Source organism: Cricetulus griseus, chromosome 7, assembly GCF_003668045.3.
Source record: "Cricetulus griseus strain 17A/GY chromosome 7, alternate assembly CriGri-PICRH-1.0, whole genome shotgun sequence".
Classification (NCBI taxonomy): Eukaryota; Metazoa; Chordata; class Mammalia; order Rodentia; family Cricetidae; genus Cricetulus; species Cricetulus griseus.
This window is the reverse complement of record NC_048600.1, coordinates 114938273-114956501: the sequence shown is the minus strand read 5'-3', so window position 1 is coordinate 114956501 and position 18229 is coordinate 114938273. Positions and strand designations below refer to the sequence as shown.

Here is an 18229-nt window from a genome sequence, read left to right as displayed (position 1 = left end):
AAAAAAAAGAAAGGAAGAAAGAAAAGAAAGAAAAAGAAAGGGCCTGGGTGGATGTCTTCATACATTCTTTCATGAATGTTTACTGAGTCTGACTATGTGGCAGGCACAGAATCAGAGTCAGGCCATTAGGATTGAGTGAGCAGAAGAAATGAAAAGGCATGAGAGGGCTGGGGTAATAGTAATCATTCAATAAAGTACTTACTTTGCCAGAGTGAGTGTAGGGAGACACCATAACCACGCCTCCTAAGGGCTGGCTACAGGTGTGCCTGACCATGCCTGTCAGGGCGTGGTCAAGATGACGAGTGTTAGGTTCTATTTTTTTTAAAGATTTTATTTATTTATTATGTATACAGCCTATACAATCTTCTGCCTGCATGCCAGCAGAGGGCACCAGATCCCATTCAAAGTGGTTGTGAGCCACCATGTGGTTGCTGGGAATTGAACTCAGGACTTCTGGAAGAACAGTCAGTGCTCTTAACCGCTGAGCCATCTCTCCAGCCCCGAGTGTTAGGTTCTTAAGGGGCTGCAGACATGTGGGGGCCCCCTTCTCTCTGGCCTCCCTGCCTTGCTGCCTCTGGGCCACACTCTGGCTTGCATTTGGCTGGTATTTATCTGAATAAAGGTATCTTGAATCTACAAGCCTTCTCCTTCACATGAGGACCTGAATCCCGGAGCCCACACACACAAAAGCCAGGTTTGTCAGGCATGGTGGCACACCTTTAATCCTAGCACTCCAGAGGCAGAGGCAAGTGGATCTTTATGAGCACCAGGCCATCCATGGCTACATAGTGAGACCACATTGCAAAAACATAAAATCTCAGGGGCTGGAGAGATGGCTCAGTGGTTAAGGGCAACCTACAGCTGTCCACAACTCCAGTTCCAGGGGATCTGATATCCTTTTCTGACCTCTGTAGGCACCAGGCATGCTTGCATATACATGCCAGCAAACACTCAATAAAATAAAAATAAATAAATCTTAAAAGAAATAGAGTTTGGTGGCTTGTGATTGTAACTCCATTCCTGAAGAGGCAGAGATAGGCAGTTCTCTGGAGCTCAGTGGTAGCCAGCCTAGCTGCTTTGTGAGCACTGGACCACTGAGACACCCTGTCTCCAAAACACGGTATGAGGCTGGAGAGATGGCTCAGTGGACCTGGGAGGTTTACAAAGGCCACATTTAGATGAAATTTGGAGAGGCACCTGTAGGGGCACAAGGATGGTGGCTGAAAGATGGCACAGGAGATGTGTGACCCATTATTTAGTGACTTCCACTCGCCATCTGCAGGTGTGTGGGGAGCAGCACCGCTTTGAAAAGCTGATGGAGTATTTCCGGAATGAAGACAGCAACATTGACTTCATGGTGAGCTTGGAGCTCTGGGGCTGAGGATTGGCTGGGCCTTGTTGTATGCTGGGAGCAGCTAAGGAACTGGGTAGCTGGGCTCAGGGTTTTGCTCCAGCAAAGTGTAAGGACTGAGTTGTATCAGTGGGACAGGGTGGATGTCAGGGGAGTAAGGACTGCACTAAGGGGGCCTGAAGGTTACAGGTTAGTGGAATGCCAGCTGTAGAGAGGGGGGAAGCTTGGTGACAAATAGGAAGTGGAAGAGAGCAGCACTGGTGTTCCTGGCCCCCAGGTGGCTTGCATGCAATTCATCAACATTGTGGTACACTCAGTGGAGAACATGAACTTCCGTGTCTTCTTGCAATATGAATTCACTCACCTGGGTCTGGACCTGTACTTGGAGGTGAGCCCTGCACCCCACCCCTAGCCCCCTGGCTGAACTGCCCCCACCCATTGTGGAGTATGTAGTTATGGATGTAGTATGTAATTAGCAGGTTTTGAGTTCAAATCCTGGCTCTGAGAGCTGAGTTTGGTGATCCATGCCAGCAATCATATCACTTGGGAAGCCAAGGTAGAAGGGTCTCAAGTTCAAGTTCAGTCTGGGCTTCACTCCTTCCCTCTCCCCAAAATGATAAAAACCTACAAATAAGACAGAATCCTACCTCTGCCACTTTTTAGCTGTGTGACCTTGCACGGATCTATTCATCCTGTCTTTCTGTCAATCACAGAGGTGATAAAGACTGAGCATCAGCTCAGTCAGGTGCCCTGACTCCAGCACATGATGGGAGGCCCAGAGATACTGGGCAGAAGGGGCGGGGGGAGGAGGGCTGCCTCAGGTTGAGTCTGGGTCTTGGGAAGAGGGAACAGAGGAATGGTGAGCGGAGAAGCCACAGCTTTTGATCTGATTCCTTTGGGAGGCTTTCTAGAGGGCCTTTGGGATTGGATTTCCTAAAGCTAGAACTGGAAACAGCAAGAGGAGGCAAGGCTAGTCTAGCCACACAGTAGAACAAGGGGTGTCATCAGACACAAACGTCAGCATGGCTGAGCTTTCAAAGAAGAGAGAAGCCAGGTGCGAAAGGCTGAACATTGGGCTGGAAAGACGGCTTGCTGATTAAGAGCACTCTACTCTTGCAGAGGACCCAGGACCCTCTGTGGTTCCCAGCACCCAGGGCAGGTGGTTCATAATCTCCTGGGGGGGGGGTGCGCTCTTCTGGTCTCTGAGAACACCTGAACTCACGTGGCTTCCATAAGCTCTCACAGGGACACACATACATACAGAAACATCTGAATATTAGATATGAGTTTTAAAAATAAATATCCAGAATGGCTAAATCCATAGAGGCAGAAAGAAGATTCATGGCTGCCAGAGGGCTGGGGAGGAGAAAATGGAAAAGAAACCCTAGCTGGCATAGGGTTTCCGTCTGGGGTACTGACCTTTCAGAAAACAGGCAACACATCTTAAAATAGTGAATTGTGTGGTATGTGAATTATATCAATAAAAATAAAAAGCAAACTAGAGCCCAAGAACCTTCGTCTGGGTCCTAGTAGTGGTTGGATAGACACCCCCACCACCACCTCAGCCCTCACCATGCTCCTGCTGTCTGGGGACAGAGGCTCCGGCTGACAGAGAGTGACAAGCTGCAGGTGCAGATCCAGGCGTACCTGGACAACGTTTTTGATGTGGGAGCCCTGCTGGAGGACACAGAGACTAAGAATGCAGTGCTGGAGCACATGGAGGAGCTGCAGGAGCAAGTAGCACTGGTGAGAGCTGGTCCCAACCTAGTCTATTGCATAGTAGGCCTACAGGAAGGCTACCTCGGGGCGCCTCTTGTACAGCAAGCCCTGAATGGAAGACATAGTTCTGGGTGTAGATTGGAGGCGGCAGTCTGCCTGGGCTCTGAGTTTGCTCTCGATCCAAATCCGGAGTCCTTTTGGTGTCTTTCTCAATGAGTCTTCAGGGAGCGCCCACGCTGTGTGGGACGTGTGCGCAAGGCAGGCACCTCCCCCCTGCGCAGATTCCAAACCCGGACTCCAGTGAGCTAGATCCTGGGGCCCCTCTCAGCACAATCTTCTCCCCTACTGCCTTTCTTCGCACTGGTGCCTTGGTTTCCCCTCTTCATTTATTTGGGTTCAGGTGCCAGGCACGGCCCACCCTTGGCACGCGGGGCCAAGCGGATGTGGGAACCACCCCCAGTCCTCCAGGCAGGCTTGCCTGATGCCGCCCCCTCACCGGCGGTGCCAGTGCCTGGCCGCGGGTGGTAGCTCACCATGTGCTGGTGCCACAGCTGACAGAGAGGCTTCGGGACGCAGAGAACGACTCCATGGCCAAGATCGCTGAACTGGAGAAGCAGCTGAGCCAGGCCCGCAAGGAATTGGAGACCCTGAGGGTGAGCTGTGGGTGTGGGCCGGGCCAGGCTTCCCAAGGAGCCTTCTCCGCTTGACCTCCCAGGCTATCCCAGAAGGGGATTGGGGCGGGGTTGCTCTGTGCCAGAGAGCTTGCCGGTGGGCGCTAATCCCTCTACTGGGGCTCGCAGGAGCGTTTCAGCGAGTCGACCCCCATGGGCACGGCCAGACGAATCCCTGAGCCTGAGAAAGTGCCGGCCCCCACCATGGTGCGACCCTCAGCTCTAGAGCTAAAAGTGGAGGAGCTTGAGGAAAAGGGGTTAATCCGAATCCTGCGGGGGCCCGGGGATGTTGTCTCCATCGAGATCCTCCCAGGAGCGGTGGCGACACCAAGTGGCGACAATGCAGCAACTCCGGGGGTACCCACAGACTCTCCTAGCCCAGGTGAGCAGTTGCTTCATGCTTGGGGAGAGACCAGGGCAGTGAAGGTATCTCGGGGATATACCTGGCTGTGAAAGATGAGGTTTGGGTTGTGGGCGTGTCACAGGTACACGCAGGTGGGTTGAAATGGGTTCTGGATGCATGTTTTGGGCAGGGAGGTGGCAAGGAACTCCCTCCCCAAGCCAAGAAGTTGATGGTTCCTCCCATGTCCTCCCTGGGCTCACATCTCCCACCTGCAGCAGAGTCGGTGCCCGGGGCAGCATCGCCGCCGCCGCCGCCGCCGCCGCCACCGCCACCCCCCACTACCTAACCTCCAGTCCCAGCAGGAAGCTCTTTCCTCTGCACCCCCGCTGGCCCCGCCTCTCCCAGGCTGCACAGAGCCTCCACCTGCACCTCCGTTGCCTGGAGACCTGCCGCCCCACCCCCACCACCCACTTGGTACTGATGGACCAGTGCCACCGCCGCCCCCACCACCTCCGGGAGGGCCCCCTGATATCCCTGGAGAACAAGGCCCAGAGATAGGCCCTGGTAAGTGGAGTGAACTATCTCAGATCCTCTAGGGCTGGCGGGAAGCGAACCAGGGCTCCTCCCCTCGATCAGGGGACCCTCTCTACCAGTCTCCTCCAGCCTCCTGCCTTGCTTGTTAGGCCTGGCTGGGTTAGTTCCCTCCAGTGTCTGCACTGTTCACAACTTGTTCCTGCTCCCAGGGGTGAAGGCCAAGAAACCCATCCAGACCAAATTCCGGATGCCATTGCTGAACTGGGTGGCACTGAAACCCAGTCAGATCACAGGCACTGTCTTCACTGAGCTCAACGATGAGAAAGTGTTACAGGTAAGCAGGTAGCAGAGGGCTGCAGGGTGGTCACCTTCTTCAGGGTGGGGAACAGGGCATGCGTGGGCTTTCAGACCCTGGATTGGTGCATCCAGAAGTCAGTATCCTGACCGTTGCAGGCTTTCCTCTCCCCAGAGTGTGGTCTCTCCTTTCTGCCCATTTCCCACAGATAACTAAGGCCTGGGCCCTTCTGATTCGTTTCGCTTTGAAATGGGCTCCCTGTCTCCTGGGCCATTGCTCACACTGTTTTCTCTGCCCGAAATAATCTCTTTTACTGCCAGCTGCTCAGCCTTCCCTTCAGCATTAATGGCCAGGAATCTGGGTCCTCTGTGTTGTGTTCTTCTCTGTCACATCTTTCTTGTGTCTCCCCTGTATCTCCTGTCAAGACTGTGGTCAAGCTAGCGCACTGGTTATTCTGTCCAATGGGTGTTCTGTCAGGCTATACTTGCTGCCTTTGCTGTGGGCACAGTGTTGAGCCGGGAGTGTGGGCAGGTCTCAGCTCCAGTCAGCCTAGCAGTCTCTTCCTTGCATCCTTAGGAGCTAGATATGAATGACTTTGAGGAACAGTTCAAGACCAAATCTCAAGGCCCCAGCCTGGACCTCAGCACCCTGAAGGGGAAGGCGGCTCATAAAGCTCCCACCAAGGCAACACTCATTGAGGCCAACCGGGCCAAGAATTTGGCCATCACCCTGCGCAAGGGCAACCTAGGGGCAGACAGAATCTGCCAGGCCATTGAGACGTGAGTACCTGTGCACTAGGCTAGGGTCATCAGGCCGAGCCTCATAGGAACCCCAGCAGTAGCGGAGGCAGGTGGATCTCTGTGAGTTTAAGGCTAGATTGTTTTACATATTGAGTTCCAGGATAGCCAGAACTATATGGTAAGACCCTGTCTCAAAAAATCAAACAGGCAGGTGGATATCTGTGAGTTGAAGGCCAGCCGGGTCTACAGAGTGGGTTCCAGGACAGCCTGGGTTGTTACATAGAGAAACTCTGTCTTGACGCCCCCCACCAAAAAAAAAAAAAAAAAACCAATAATGTTTGGGGACAGAACCCACCAAACGTTACACCAATCCTGGTGAGGGAACATTGTCCTCATTTTTTTTGCCAAGAAAACAGACTGTAGGTGCCCAGATTGGGACCTCCCCATTTGCTTCCTGCTTCTGCCCATCATGGACACCCAGGCCGAAGGATTTATGTATAGCACCTGCCAGTGTTGTATGATAGGACAGGGGTTTCCCAGCTTCCCTTGACTCCTCTCTCCTTTTCCGAAGCTGGCTGGCTGCAGATACCAAATGTTGACGATTGTTTATTCAGCCCTTTTCTCTGGGGCGGCGGCACCCAATCTCCCCCCTGTTTCCTCATGCAGCTATGACCTACAGACTCTGAGCCTGGATTTCTTGGAGCTGTTGACCCGTTTCCAGCCCACAGAGTACGAGCGTAGCCTGATAGCCCGCTTTGAGAAGGAACGGCGGCCGATGGAGGAGCTGTCAGAGGAGGACCGGTTCATGCTGCGCCTCAGTCGCATCCAGAGACTGCCCGAGCGCATGAACACCCTCACCTTCCTGGGCAACTTTCCAGACACGGCTCAGCTGCTCATGCCGGTGTGGGCAGGACGGGCAGGGTGGTGTGGTGGAGCCTGGGCTGGGGGAAGGGAGGAAGCTTCTCTGAGCTCAGCTCACTTCCTCTTCACCCCACGCTTAGCAACTGAACGCCATCATCGCAGCCTCAATGTCCATCAAGTCCTCTGACAAGCTGCGCCAGATCCTGGAGGTGAGAGCCTACGGCGAGGGCCCCGGGAAGCAGGGCCTACCTTTGCCTAGTCTAAGTAGCATCAAAAGGGAGACTCAGGCCTAGTCCACCTGGGATATAGCAAAGATGATGTTTCTGTTTCTCACTTGCATGATCTGATAGCCAAGCTAAGATGGGCGGTGCAGGGGGACATTATCAATGTCAGCCATGCTTGCATAGTGTGGCTGAGCTCCTGCTGCAGGGCTCAGTCAGTCTACGGATTGCTTTGTGAGCGATATGGTCACTGCACCTACTCAGTGGTGTCTCTGCAGACCAGAATACATACATGGCCATCAAGGGTTTGAGGAGGGAGGTGTTGGCAAGCCAGTTTTAGGGTGGAATGAGAGAGGATGAAGTTAGAGTATGCTCATGGTGTTAACAGCGTACACACGAGCTGTATACACAGGTTGCATGTGCCATGGAACTGAAGGGTCCATTCAGGAAGGCCCGAGTGTGAGGGCTGATTTCTTGCCACCTTTTTTCCATTCTGAGAAGTATGTATTCTTCAAGGGATTTTTCCAGCCTGGATCTCATTCTTTCTCTGGCTTTCCCAGATTGTCCTGGCTTTTGGCAACTACATGAACAGCAGTAAGCGCGGGGCAGCCTATGGTTTCCGACTTCAGAGTCTGGATGCGGTGAGAAGGGGCTCCTGGCCTGGGGGCTGGGGGCTGGGGCTGGTTGGTGGCCCATGGCTTATAACATATCCTTGTCCAGTTGTTGGAGATGAAGTCGACCGACCGAAAACAGACATTATTGCACTACTTGGTGAAGGTCATTGCTGAGAAGTACCCTCAGCTCATGGGCTTTCATAGTGACCTGCACTTCTTGGACAAGGCAGGCTCAGGTACAGGGTGGTGGGGTCTTGAGCCACTGATAGGAGTTAGGAAGGGATACTACAGGGTATAACTGTGGGCATGCTGCCTGATCCCCGGACGCCATGCTGTCCATTCTAGTGTCCCTGGATAGTGTCTTGGGGGATGTGCGCTCCCTGCAGCGAGGCCTGGAGTTGACACAGCGAGAGTTTGTGCGGCAGGATGACTGCGTGGTGCTCAAGGAGTTCCTGAGGGCCAACTCTCCTACCATGGACAAGCTGCTGGCAGACAGCAAGACAGCTCAGGTAGGTTGGGGGAACACGGGAGCACTGAAGCCTTGGGGTGGAGGGGTGGAGCCAGGGCCTGGAGGGGTGTGGCCACAGACAGAACTCTGGGAGGAGTAAGGGACCACCCTGTGTGGAAGAAGGGGCATGGAGCTAGGTCAGGCTCCAAGCTAGTGGTGCTGATGGGGTTGTCCTTGCAGGAGGCCTATGAGTCGGTAGTCGAGTACTTTGGAGAAAATCCCAAGACCACGTCCCCCTCCGTGTTTTTTCCCCTCTTTAGCCGCTTCACCAAGGCCTACAAGGTACAAGTGTCTGATGGGCCTCTCCCTGACAGCAGAGGGAGGAGTGGGGACCACTTCTGTCCCAGGTAGGACAGGGAAAGAGGAAAGGCTGTCCTTACCAAGATCTGCCTTGTGCCCTCAGAAAGCAGAGCAAGAGGTGGAGCAGTGGAAGAAGGAAGCAGCTGTGGACACTTCCGGCAGAGAAGAGCCTCCGGCACCCAAGGTAGGCAGGTGGCTGTCCCCGAGCCTGCGACCGGGGGACACATCCTTTTCACTCTCTCGTCTCACCCCTACACCTTCAAGTGTTGAGATAGATCCTGCCCAAGGATAAAGTCAGTGCCCCAGAAGCTAGGGAGAGAGTGGGTTTATGTCTGCGTTAGCTGCCTGTCCTTGCTGTGGGGAACTGCACAGATGTTTCAGAGTAGGTGGGGTGAGAAGTGTCCTAAAGTTAGAGTTGTTCATCTCCTCAGTCTCCACCCAAGGCCAGGCGACAACAGATGGACCTCATCTCTGAGCTGAAACGGAAGCAGCAGAAAGAGCCACTCATCTACGAGAGTGACAGAGATGGGGCCATCGAAGACATTATCACAGGTGAGAACATACATAGCCAGACCTCTGTCTTCAGCCTCTATTGTGTCATTCTCTTTCTGTTTCTCCCCCATTCGGAGGGATCTGCTGCCTCCTGGCAACTCCTCTTGCCTGGAACTTGCTAGGTAGACCAGGCTGGCTTCAAATTCACAGAGATCCTCCTGCCTCTGCCTCTGCAGTGCTGGCATTGAAGGCGTGCGCCACTGTGCCTGTCCGCCATGCCTTTTGCTACCTTTTCTGTATTTCTTTTGTTTTCTCTCTTTCTACCTTCTATCTCCAAAATCTCAGTGCTCAAGACAGTGCCCTTCACCGCCCGCACCGGCAAGCGGACATCCCGGCTCCTCTGTGAGGCCAGCCTGGGAGAGGAGATGCCCCTCTAGTTCCCAGGTACCTAGATAGACCGGCCTGTGATTCCAGTGCTGGCACAACTTTGGGAATTTGGGGGGGCCAGACATGCCTCCCATGTTTTAGGGGGTGGTGTTTCTGGCTGAGGTAAATCAGTGTCCCCTTCCACGTGCACAAAATCAAATCCTTAGAAAAGTGAGCCTGTGTTCTGGAGCTTGGGCCAATGTGTCCCTTTTGGCTTCCAGATCTTCGGAACCAGCCCTATATCCGCACAGACACAGGACGCCGAAGTGCTCGCCGGCGACTCCCGGGACCCCCACTGCAGGTCACTACTGACCTCTCGCTGTAGCCACTGTGTCTGCTGGTGGATTCTGTAGATCTGTAGGCAGGCTGGAGTTCAAGGAAGGTGGTCCTTAGCTCGGCTGGGTCGAGCATCCGCTCCTCTGGCTGACTACAAGCCTTGAAAGCCCTCACCCCACCAGCTCGCAGCACCCTCGCCCTCCAATAGCCATACTTAGCCTGAGCGCGAGCCTGGTCTGTAACTTACAAAGTGTACCTCGCCGCCGCCCTAGCCCGGAGGATTCTCCTTGGACCTTATTTTTATACAAGATTAATAAAGATGTTTGCAAAAGATGTGCGTCGGCTCAGTGCCCGACCCCACCAGGCGCAGCCAGTTTCGCTCAGCAAACGTTTTACTTGTACAAGCTCTTCATAGCACATCTCTGGAAACAGGCTGGCGAAGGGGAGGAGGGGTGCTTCTGCACTAGAGTTGTCGGTGAGGGAGCCAGCTTCGCGGGGCGCATTTGCTCCAGTGGCTGGCTCACTAGCCCGGCGTGAGGGTGGAGGGGACCTGCGGAAGATCCAGAGGGCAACTCGTTATAGACGCGGGTGCGATCAGCAACACCTGGGTACATCTCCTGCTGCCCCTGCAGTCCCCATGTCTTTTGGTTAAGTTCCCGCTCTACGCCAGCCTCTGATGCCTGCCAATCACTCCCCATCTGCTGTCCCGCCTCCGCCCCATCTGCCCTGTCCTTAGAGTCTCCTCGGCCGATCTGGCCCCGCTCTTGAGGATTCTCACCTTTGCTGAGTGGTCCCAGGTTGGGAGGGAACTTGGGGCGACCTGGCTGATGGGGCTTGGGGAGGCGAACGTCGGGGCCTGGGGATCGGTTCGAGATCCTGCGATCTGGTCGCGACCGCGTGGCCAGATTGGGAATCTGAGAGTAGGGGCTGCGCCCACCTGGGGAGGGATCCAGAGGAGGAAGAGGCGGGGATAGTACTGGGAGGGGCCCTGCGGGAGCAGGTGGGGCTAGGCTGCGGATGACCTGGAGCATCCTTTCCAACCCTCGCGTGTCCCACCCTGCCCCACTCGCGGCCGGCTGGGGGCGCACCCTCTCTGTACAGAGTGTGCAGGGAACGCGCTAGCTGGGTGCTGGAGAGGCCGCTGAGACGCGCTGCCTGGCAGAAGTAGTTGAGACCCGTGTGTGCACGCACAGGCCGACCCTGGCCGCGCACCCGGCACTTAAAGTGTGTGTTCAGCCGCAGAGCCCGCTGCTTCTTGGAATAGTAGCTTGGAGGAGAAAAGTGGGACAGCGGGCTCAGACACCGCTTCTTGGTCTCCTCCATCTTTCGTGTGGGGAAACCCAAGCAGGACCAGAAGCTACTTGTCTTTACCTAAACATGACCTAGGGCCCAGGAAATGGACACAGAGCATTCTCGGGGGGTGGGGTGGGGTGGGGTGGGGTGGGGTGGGTGAGGAGTCGGGGTGGGGGTGGGAGCTTCAGGGGACTTCCTGCAAGGGCTGGTTCAGTTCTCAGAATCTTGAGTCTGGGAGCTGGGGTTGGCTGTGCCCACCTTGTCACCTCCTGACCTGATTTGGAGGGCACAAAGCCCTGCCTCAGCAACTTGAACAGCACCTCGAGGAGCAGGGTCTGAAGGCCCGGAGGCTCAAAGACCCGATTGCTCCTCATTTGGCCTGAGTACAGCAAACACAGGCAAGAGTGAGGAGGGGTATCCTCATCCAAGACCCCCACACCCCTGCCCATAAGCTTAACCCCTCACTTATGCACTGAGCCAAAAGGTGGTTGTCAGTGAGGACACCCAGGAAGTCCTTGAAGCTTACGATTCCATCACCTGGGAAGACAAGAGGGTGCAGTGGGTACCTCCCTTTTGGAAAGTTTGCCCTGTAGATACGTTGGGGGTTTAAATATACATCGAGAATTATTTGGGATTTTCTCCAACCCTCCTCTAAACCATTTATCTCTTTCAGATAGATTTCATTATTAAATACTTCTGTAGAAGCCAAAGGGTTCTAGTGTGAGTGTGGAGAGAAACAGCTCTTGCCCCTGGGCATGAGGAGCGACTCAGAAGCAAAGTACAAAGCCTGGGAGATAGGAGCTTTCTAGAAGAGGGAACTTAAAAAAAAATAAAATAAGAGGACCAGGCCAAGGACATGGGTCACACTCATTAGGAGATTGACTAGAGTAGGAGAACGCCAAGGCAGAGATGGGCGCCCACCATCCAAGTCGGCCAGCCGAAGAGCCTCACACATCTCTTGTGGGCCCAGCTGGATCCCCACGTTGCGCAGCGCGACTTTCATGCTCTGCATGTCCACGGTTCCCGTTGGACTGCAGCTGAACAGTTTGAAGACATCCTGGAAGGCTGAGGGTGGCGAGAGGAGACTGTCAGCAAGCTGAGAACTATGTGCGGTGGGTGGCCTTGAGACTTTTCCTCGACACTCCAGCGGGGTGGGACTGGGGTCTGGACACTATTATAACGTTTCACTACAATGGACAGCAACAGCACAGTGACTGCTGTGTGCTGGCTCTTAAGTTATTCCATCCTTGCCAGATTTGGACATTTTCTGACAAAAAGCATTTACAACTCATGTCTAGAGGGCAGAGAGATGGCTTGACGAGGAAAGGTGCTTGCTGCCACACCTGATGACCTGAGTTTGAGCCACAGGACCCACAAGATAAAGAGAACAGATTCCCATAAGTTATCCTCTTGTCCTCCACACGAGTGCCACGGTGCATGCTCGGCTTGTGTGCACACACACAAGTGCAAAAATAGTTTAAAAACTCATACCTGGGACTAGAGATTTGGTTTAGTGGTTAAGCTGCTCTTGCAGAGAACCCCTGGCTGCTGTGGGCACTGCACATACCTCCTCACACAACTAAAATTAAAAACCATTAAAAAAATTCACATCCAAGGTCACATGTGGAGTCTGGCTCTGTGGCTGCTCGGGAGCCCCATTGGGGTGTGGCATATAAGCAAGCACTCAGATTGCTGGTGAGGAAAATGATCAGCAATGATTGGGTCCCTGTCATGGAGAAATACCTTCTACCTATTTCCCACCTCTCATGTCAGACCCTGGGAATTTTTTTTTCTGTCCATTCCTCTTTTTTTCTTTATATATATTTTTTATTCTATCCCATCCATTTAGATACCTCTATCCAACCATCCGCCAATACATTTAGTTTTATTTTCCCTATTTCCTTCACAGACACAGGCACAAAGATAAACAGAGTCACAGACACACAGGGACAGATACACACATGCTTCTGGGGGCACAGCAGTGAAGCCTTGGGCTACAGAGAAGAAAAAAATCAGGCTGTCATGGAGGGAGGGTTCAAGGGTCATCAACATGCCACCCTCTGTCGCGAGCACTCCCATGTTTCCTCTCCACTTCTGGACTTACGGTTCTTACCTGCCAGCTGCCGGGGTGTCAGAGGAGCCACACTGTCATCAGTCAGAATGCTTCAGCAAAAGAAGGTGCACATGGGCCTGTTGTGGAGAAATTCTGGGGCCAGGCAGGCCTTGCCCCCACACCAGCACCCCAAACCTGACCTCTAGTTCCTACCCTCACCTCTGAGACTTGGTATCCAGGTCTGACCAGTATGGTTGGGTAGCTTTGGGGTCCTTAAATTCTCTTGCTCTCACTATGGTCTGCTGCTCCTTTGTAGCCATGGTTGCTTCTAGCTCTGATTGGGACAGCTGGTCTGTCTGCAGCCGCAGCCGCCCTTTATGCACCCTGCCAGCCTGCTCCTCGCGTATATCTCGAGTGAGGAGACTCCGAGGCTTCTGTGGAGGCCTTGGAGACAGGGAGAAGAAGGAAGGACAGCCCAGTCAACTGGAGGGCATAGACTCCAGGGACCTAGCAGATAAGGACTGGTGACCAGCTCCACCTCCTCCTCCCAGGATCCTCCGGCCATCTGAACCCACAGCTCTATAAGAAGGGCCTTCTGTAGCAGGCACAGGGCATGAATCTCCAACTCAGATGAGAGAAAAAAAAAAAAAAAGGACCCCCCCCCCCGGCCTAGTCGCCAGTACCTTCTCAGTGTCGATGGGGATCTCTTGGTCTTCTGGCCTCTGCTGCCTGAAAGGCAGAGTCACAGGCTCTGAGGCTGCCCCCAGGCTGCCTCTGTGGTGACTTGTTTTGTGTCAGGAGAGCTACCAACCCTCCCTCACAGGCTGACTTCCTGCTGGAACTGTGCTTTAACCTCCCTTCAGGCACCTGGATTTGTGGTTACACTCTGGATACTGAACCAGGATGGCAGAGGCCCTCAAGGAAAAGCAGGCCACAGAACCCCAAAGCCAGGTCCAATAGAAACCCACCAATTACATTTTAAGACATTTCAAGAATATTTAAAAATAATGTTCATCAGACAATGTCTACTCCCAGATTACTAGTGAATGAAACTAGAAACCATAGCCGAGAGCTGCAAGATCTTTAGACACCTGGAGATTATTCACTGCCAGGCTGGGCGTTGGTGATGCACGTCTTTAATCCCAGCACTCGGGAGGCAGAGGCAGACGGATCTCTGTGAGTTTGAGGCCAGCCTGGTCTACAGAGAGCGTGCCAGGATAGGCTCCAAAGCTACACAGAGAAACCCTGTCTCAAAAAACCGAAAATAAATAAATAAATAAAAATATGATCGAAAGCAGAAAATCAATAATGAAAATAATAAATGCCCAAATCTTGTTCTTTGAAAGACTAATGAGGTGGATGGGGCTGGTGAGACAGCTCAGTGAGTAAAGGCGCCTGCTGACAAGTTTGGTGACCCGAGTTCAAAGGTCCCCAGGACCTACGTGGAAGAAGAGAGCCGACTAATTCAAACTGTCCTGACATCCGTACACTTTCCCCGGCATGGACGTGCACACACACACATGTGCACACACACACACACACACACACACACACACACACACACACCACTACATAAATAAAAATAGGTGGGAGGGGAAGAGTAACAGCATTGTGAAAGGGACATCACTATAGATCTCACGGATAGTCAAAGCATAATAAAGGAATATTAGAAATGACTATGCCTATAAGTAGATGAGAAGCAGAAGCTGCCAAAACTTACATGTGAAGAAATGATATGAATAAATATCTACTAAGGAAATGGAAGCAACAGTTACAGCCTGCCTCAGCAGAGGGAGGCCCGCTGAAATTCAACTTTTAATGAAGGACCATTCACTTTCTCTACGATAACTGCAAGGCCAGTTGTACCCCAAACAGAAAAAAAGCTTTTCCAGAAAACTACAATATTCATCAAGAACATAATAGAAAAATCTTGTTTTTAAACATCATTTCAGCCACCAGGTGTAGTGGCACACAACTTTAATCCCAGCACTCAGGAGACAGAGGCAGGTGGATCTCTTTGAGTTCCAGACCAGCCTGGTCTTCAGAGTGAGTTCCAGGACAGCCAGGGCAACACAGAAAAAAAAGTCTCAAAACAAAACAACCCTCTCAAAATCCCCCAAACAACAAACAAACAAACAGCAACAGTGTAAATTATTTTGTCCAGGTGTGACGACACCTGGGATTAAAAGTATACACCACCATCAGTCAATACATGATTTTTAATCCCAGCATTTGGGAGGCAGAGGCAGGCAGATCACTGAGAGTTCCAGGCCAGCTGGGTTATATAGTGAGACCCCATCTTAAAGAAATTGTCTTAAAGGCTTTTTGTTTGTGGGTGTATGTGGTGTGTTTATGCAAATGAGTGCAAGTGGTTTTGGAGACCAGAAGAGAACATCTGATCCCCTGGAGCTGGAGATACAGGCAGTTGTGAACTGGCCAGTGTGAGTGCTGGGAAATTAACTCAGGTCCTCTGGGAGAGCAGGAATTGCTAACCACTGAGCCATCTCTCCTGCACAGATGCAAAAATCATTGACAAAATGTTACTAAAATGAAGTCAACAATATATAAAAAGAATTGTACTTGCCAAACTCAAGGTAAATATAATAAAATACTTAAATTTAGCAGGACCTGGTGGCTCATGCCTCTTTAATCCCAGTACTCTTGAGGCAGAGGCAGTCAGATCTCTGAGTTCGAGGCCATCTTGGTTTACATAGCAAGTTCCAGGGCAGCCAGTTCCACATAGAGAGACCCTGTCTCAAAACAAATAAACAAACAAACAACCCCCCCAAACCTTTGACTCTGCCAACAGAGTGAAGAAAATTAGAAGACAATTATAGACACAAAATTACAAACAACCTCTAAAACTCAACAATGAGAAAATGAGTCATCCGATTAAAATGGGCAAAAGATGTGAGCAGACACCTTAACAAATCAAAGATACAGTCTCCAGCATCTCAAATCACTAGAGAACTGAACAGTAAGATGACACACCACTATGGATCCCTGAGAACTCCAGTATTTCAAACACCGACACCACAAAACGATGAAGACAGGAATTGCTGGGGCTTCAAAGTGATGAGTTTCTCCGGCAGCCACTCCAGCTATTTCTTATAAATCTGAACCCATCTTGATGTTTTGGTTGTGAGCCCAGCCTTTGGTAGCTGAACCACCTCCCCAGCCTCTGAACACACCTTTACAATGTATATTAAGCAGCAACTGTGGTCCTTGGCACTTATCCAGATTATTTTAAAACACAAAATCCACACACTGATACTTATTGCAACCTCCTAACTGCCGAAACGTGGGATCCACCAAGATATGTTTTGGTAGGTGGGTGGAAAAACAAACTGATCCATCTAGATAGCAGAATATTATTGAGTACGGAAAGGAAATGAGCTGTCAAGGCGTGAAAAGACAGGGAGAAAAGACAGTTAACTGCTTAGTAAGGGAAAGACGCCTGTTTGAAAAGGCTGCACGAGGGTCAATTCCAATTCATTCTGGAAAAAGCAGACGGACAGTAACCAATCAGTGCGTGCCTGGAGTTGAGGGGAGGGATGAGTGGGTGGACACAGAGGGTATCCAGGGTGGGCAAACTATTTTGTATGACACTACAATGGGACACATGCCATACACTTGTCACAGGACGTACACTGAGAGGGAGTGAACCCCAACGTCTCCAAGGGCCTTGGGTGATGCTGTGAGCCAGTGTGGGTGTGTGTACCTGTTTCAGAGTGTCCCTGTGTTCCATGCTGTAGGGGCTGGGGGAAGAGAAAGAACACACAGGAACTGTCTGTGCTTGACACTTGTTTGGTGCACCTGAAGCCACTTTCAACAATTTTTTCCTTTTGGACAGGATTTTATGTGCCATAGCCCAGGCTGTCCTTGAGGTTACTATTTGGCTGAGAATGACTTTTTGTTGTTTTGTTTTTGAGACAGGGTTTCTTTGTGTAGCCTTGACTGTCCTGGAACTTGCTCTGGAGACCAGGCTGGCCTCGAACTCACAGAGATCCACCTGCCTCTGCCTCCTGAGTGCTAGGATTAAAAGTGTGGCCACCACATCTAGTGCAAGGACAACTTTTAATTTCATTTTCTTCTGTCACCATCTCCTAAGTTCTGGGATGAGAGGTGTGTGCGCCACCTCTGGTTAAAAAGTAGAATTTGTCTTTAAAAATCCCACAAAACAATAAACTCTAAAAAGACAAATCCTAAGAGCGCAATGACACTCCACATCCCCACCCTTTTCCTCTCCCAATTCCTAATCCCACTTCCCTGTCCCTAGGTTCTCTCCCTGCTCAGCCTTCTCCTATGGTCTTGATGGGCTTTTCCCTTGGCAGGGAGCCTGACCAGGGCTGGGCGTGATGACATGCTCCTTTTATAACCCCAGCACTCTGAAGACTAAGGCAAGCAGTTTTTTGAGTTCAAAGCCAGCCTGAGTTACACAGCTATACCCTGTCTTAAAAGAAAAAGGAAGCCATGTGGTGGCATCTGCCTCGACTCCTAGCACCCAGGAGACAGAGGCAAGAGGCAGTCAGGGCTACATAACGAGGCCCAGTCTCAGTAACAGTGACGACGACAACAACAAAAGCTGATGTGGCAGCGTATACATGTGATCCCAGCACTCAGGAGGCAGAGGCAAGAGAATCATTATGGATCTGAGGCAGTCCAGCTACGCCAACATAAAGAACTCCGACTTACAGAAACACAAACCAGGTGTGATGTTAGCGATTGTAGCCCCAGCACTAAGAGACCAAGGTAGAGAGATTGTCACAACTTTGAAACTAGCTTGGGCTACACAGAGTGAGATGTCCCCTGCCCTTCTCATACACACAGCTGCCTGTGGATCAAGCTGGCCCCTTCTCTTTCTCCAGGCCCAAACTCCCTTCCCCACTTCACAGCCTCCTGACCTTTGCCAAAAGCGGAAGCTCTCTCACATTGCCTTTCTTCTGGGCCTCTGAGGCCTGACCCCAGACATAGTGGATGTGTGCCTCTGTGCATATTTTACCCCTGCAGCTGGCCCCGGGCATGCATGTGCCCGTTCTTGTGGATCGTGTTTCCTGTCTGTGGGCAAGCTGCCTTATGCAAGTGTCAGGCTGGCAATGTGGGGGAACTCCTCCGGGTTGCCATGTTGGATATGTCACCACACATGGGGTCTCCCTACATTTGGAGTTACTTCTGGCTTGGGGCTGTGGCCTTCTAAAAGATCTATCAACCTCAGCTCTTCCCTCTTTCAAGCCTTCACACAATATCCTCCCTAACCCATGGCCACAGCAAGACTTCCCTTTGGATTTACTTTCTCATCCGGTCAGCCCCACCTCCAGGAGGCCCTATCTCCCACATCCTCATGCCCATATGTCTCTAGACTTAGGCCTAAAAAACTGGGATGGAGCTTTTAGGTGACCTAGTGATCTGGTAAGGGCAGTAAAGTGGAAGCACTTTGGGGAGTAGTCAGACCGTACACAGCTAGCCAGAGCTCAGGGGACAGGTGGGCTAAAGGGAAACTAAAAAATGGAGGTGTCATCCCTAAAAAATTGC

At 52.0% G+C, this 18229-nt stretch overlaps 2 protein-coding genes across 2 annotated transcripts in view; one reads left to right on the top strand and one right to left on the bottom strand.

The window, feature by feature from the left end:
- Fmnl1 (formin like 1) overlaps nt 1-9678 on the top strand; it is a 59860-nt gene extending 50182 nt beyond the window's left edge. The window contains 18 exon segments of the mRNA XM_035448345.1: nt 1283-1357; nt 1629-1739; nt 2948-3097; nt 3622-3723; nt 3871-4123; nt 4360-4415; nt 4417-4648; nt 4828-4952; nt 5490-5692; nt 6320-6554; nt 6655-6723; nt 7296-7376; nt 7456-7585; nt 7695-7858; nt 8038-8139; nt 8261-8341; nt 8589-8709; nt 9297-9678. Of these exon segments, the coding sequence (XP_035304236.1) occupies nt 1283-1357; nt 1629-1739; nt 2948-3097; nt 3622-3723; nt 3871-4123; nt 4360-4415; nt 4417-4648; nt 4828-4952; nt 5490-5692; nt 6320-6554; nt 6655-6723; nt 7296-7376; nt 7456-7585; nt 7695-7858; nt 8038-8139; nt 8261-8341; nt 8589-8709; nt 9297-9400 (2394 nt within the window). The 3' untranslated portion in view covers nt 9401-9678.
- Nucleotides 9679-9683: 5 nt separating this feature from the next.
- LOC103163525 (spermatogenesis-associated protein 21-like) lies at nt 9684-13430 on the bottom strand (the record flags this gene model as incomplete). The annotated part of the gene is made up of 9 exons (XM_027427754.2): nt 9684-9901; nt 10130-10288; nt 10440-10618; nt 10903-11023; nt 11110-11181; nt 11566-11709; nt 12758-12807; nt 12917-13141; nt 13381-13430. Coding segments are annotated over 9 exons (1158 nt in total), but the record flags the coding sequence as incomplete, so codon positions are not given.
- Nucleotides 13431-18229: the final 4799 nt, after the last annotated feature.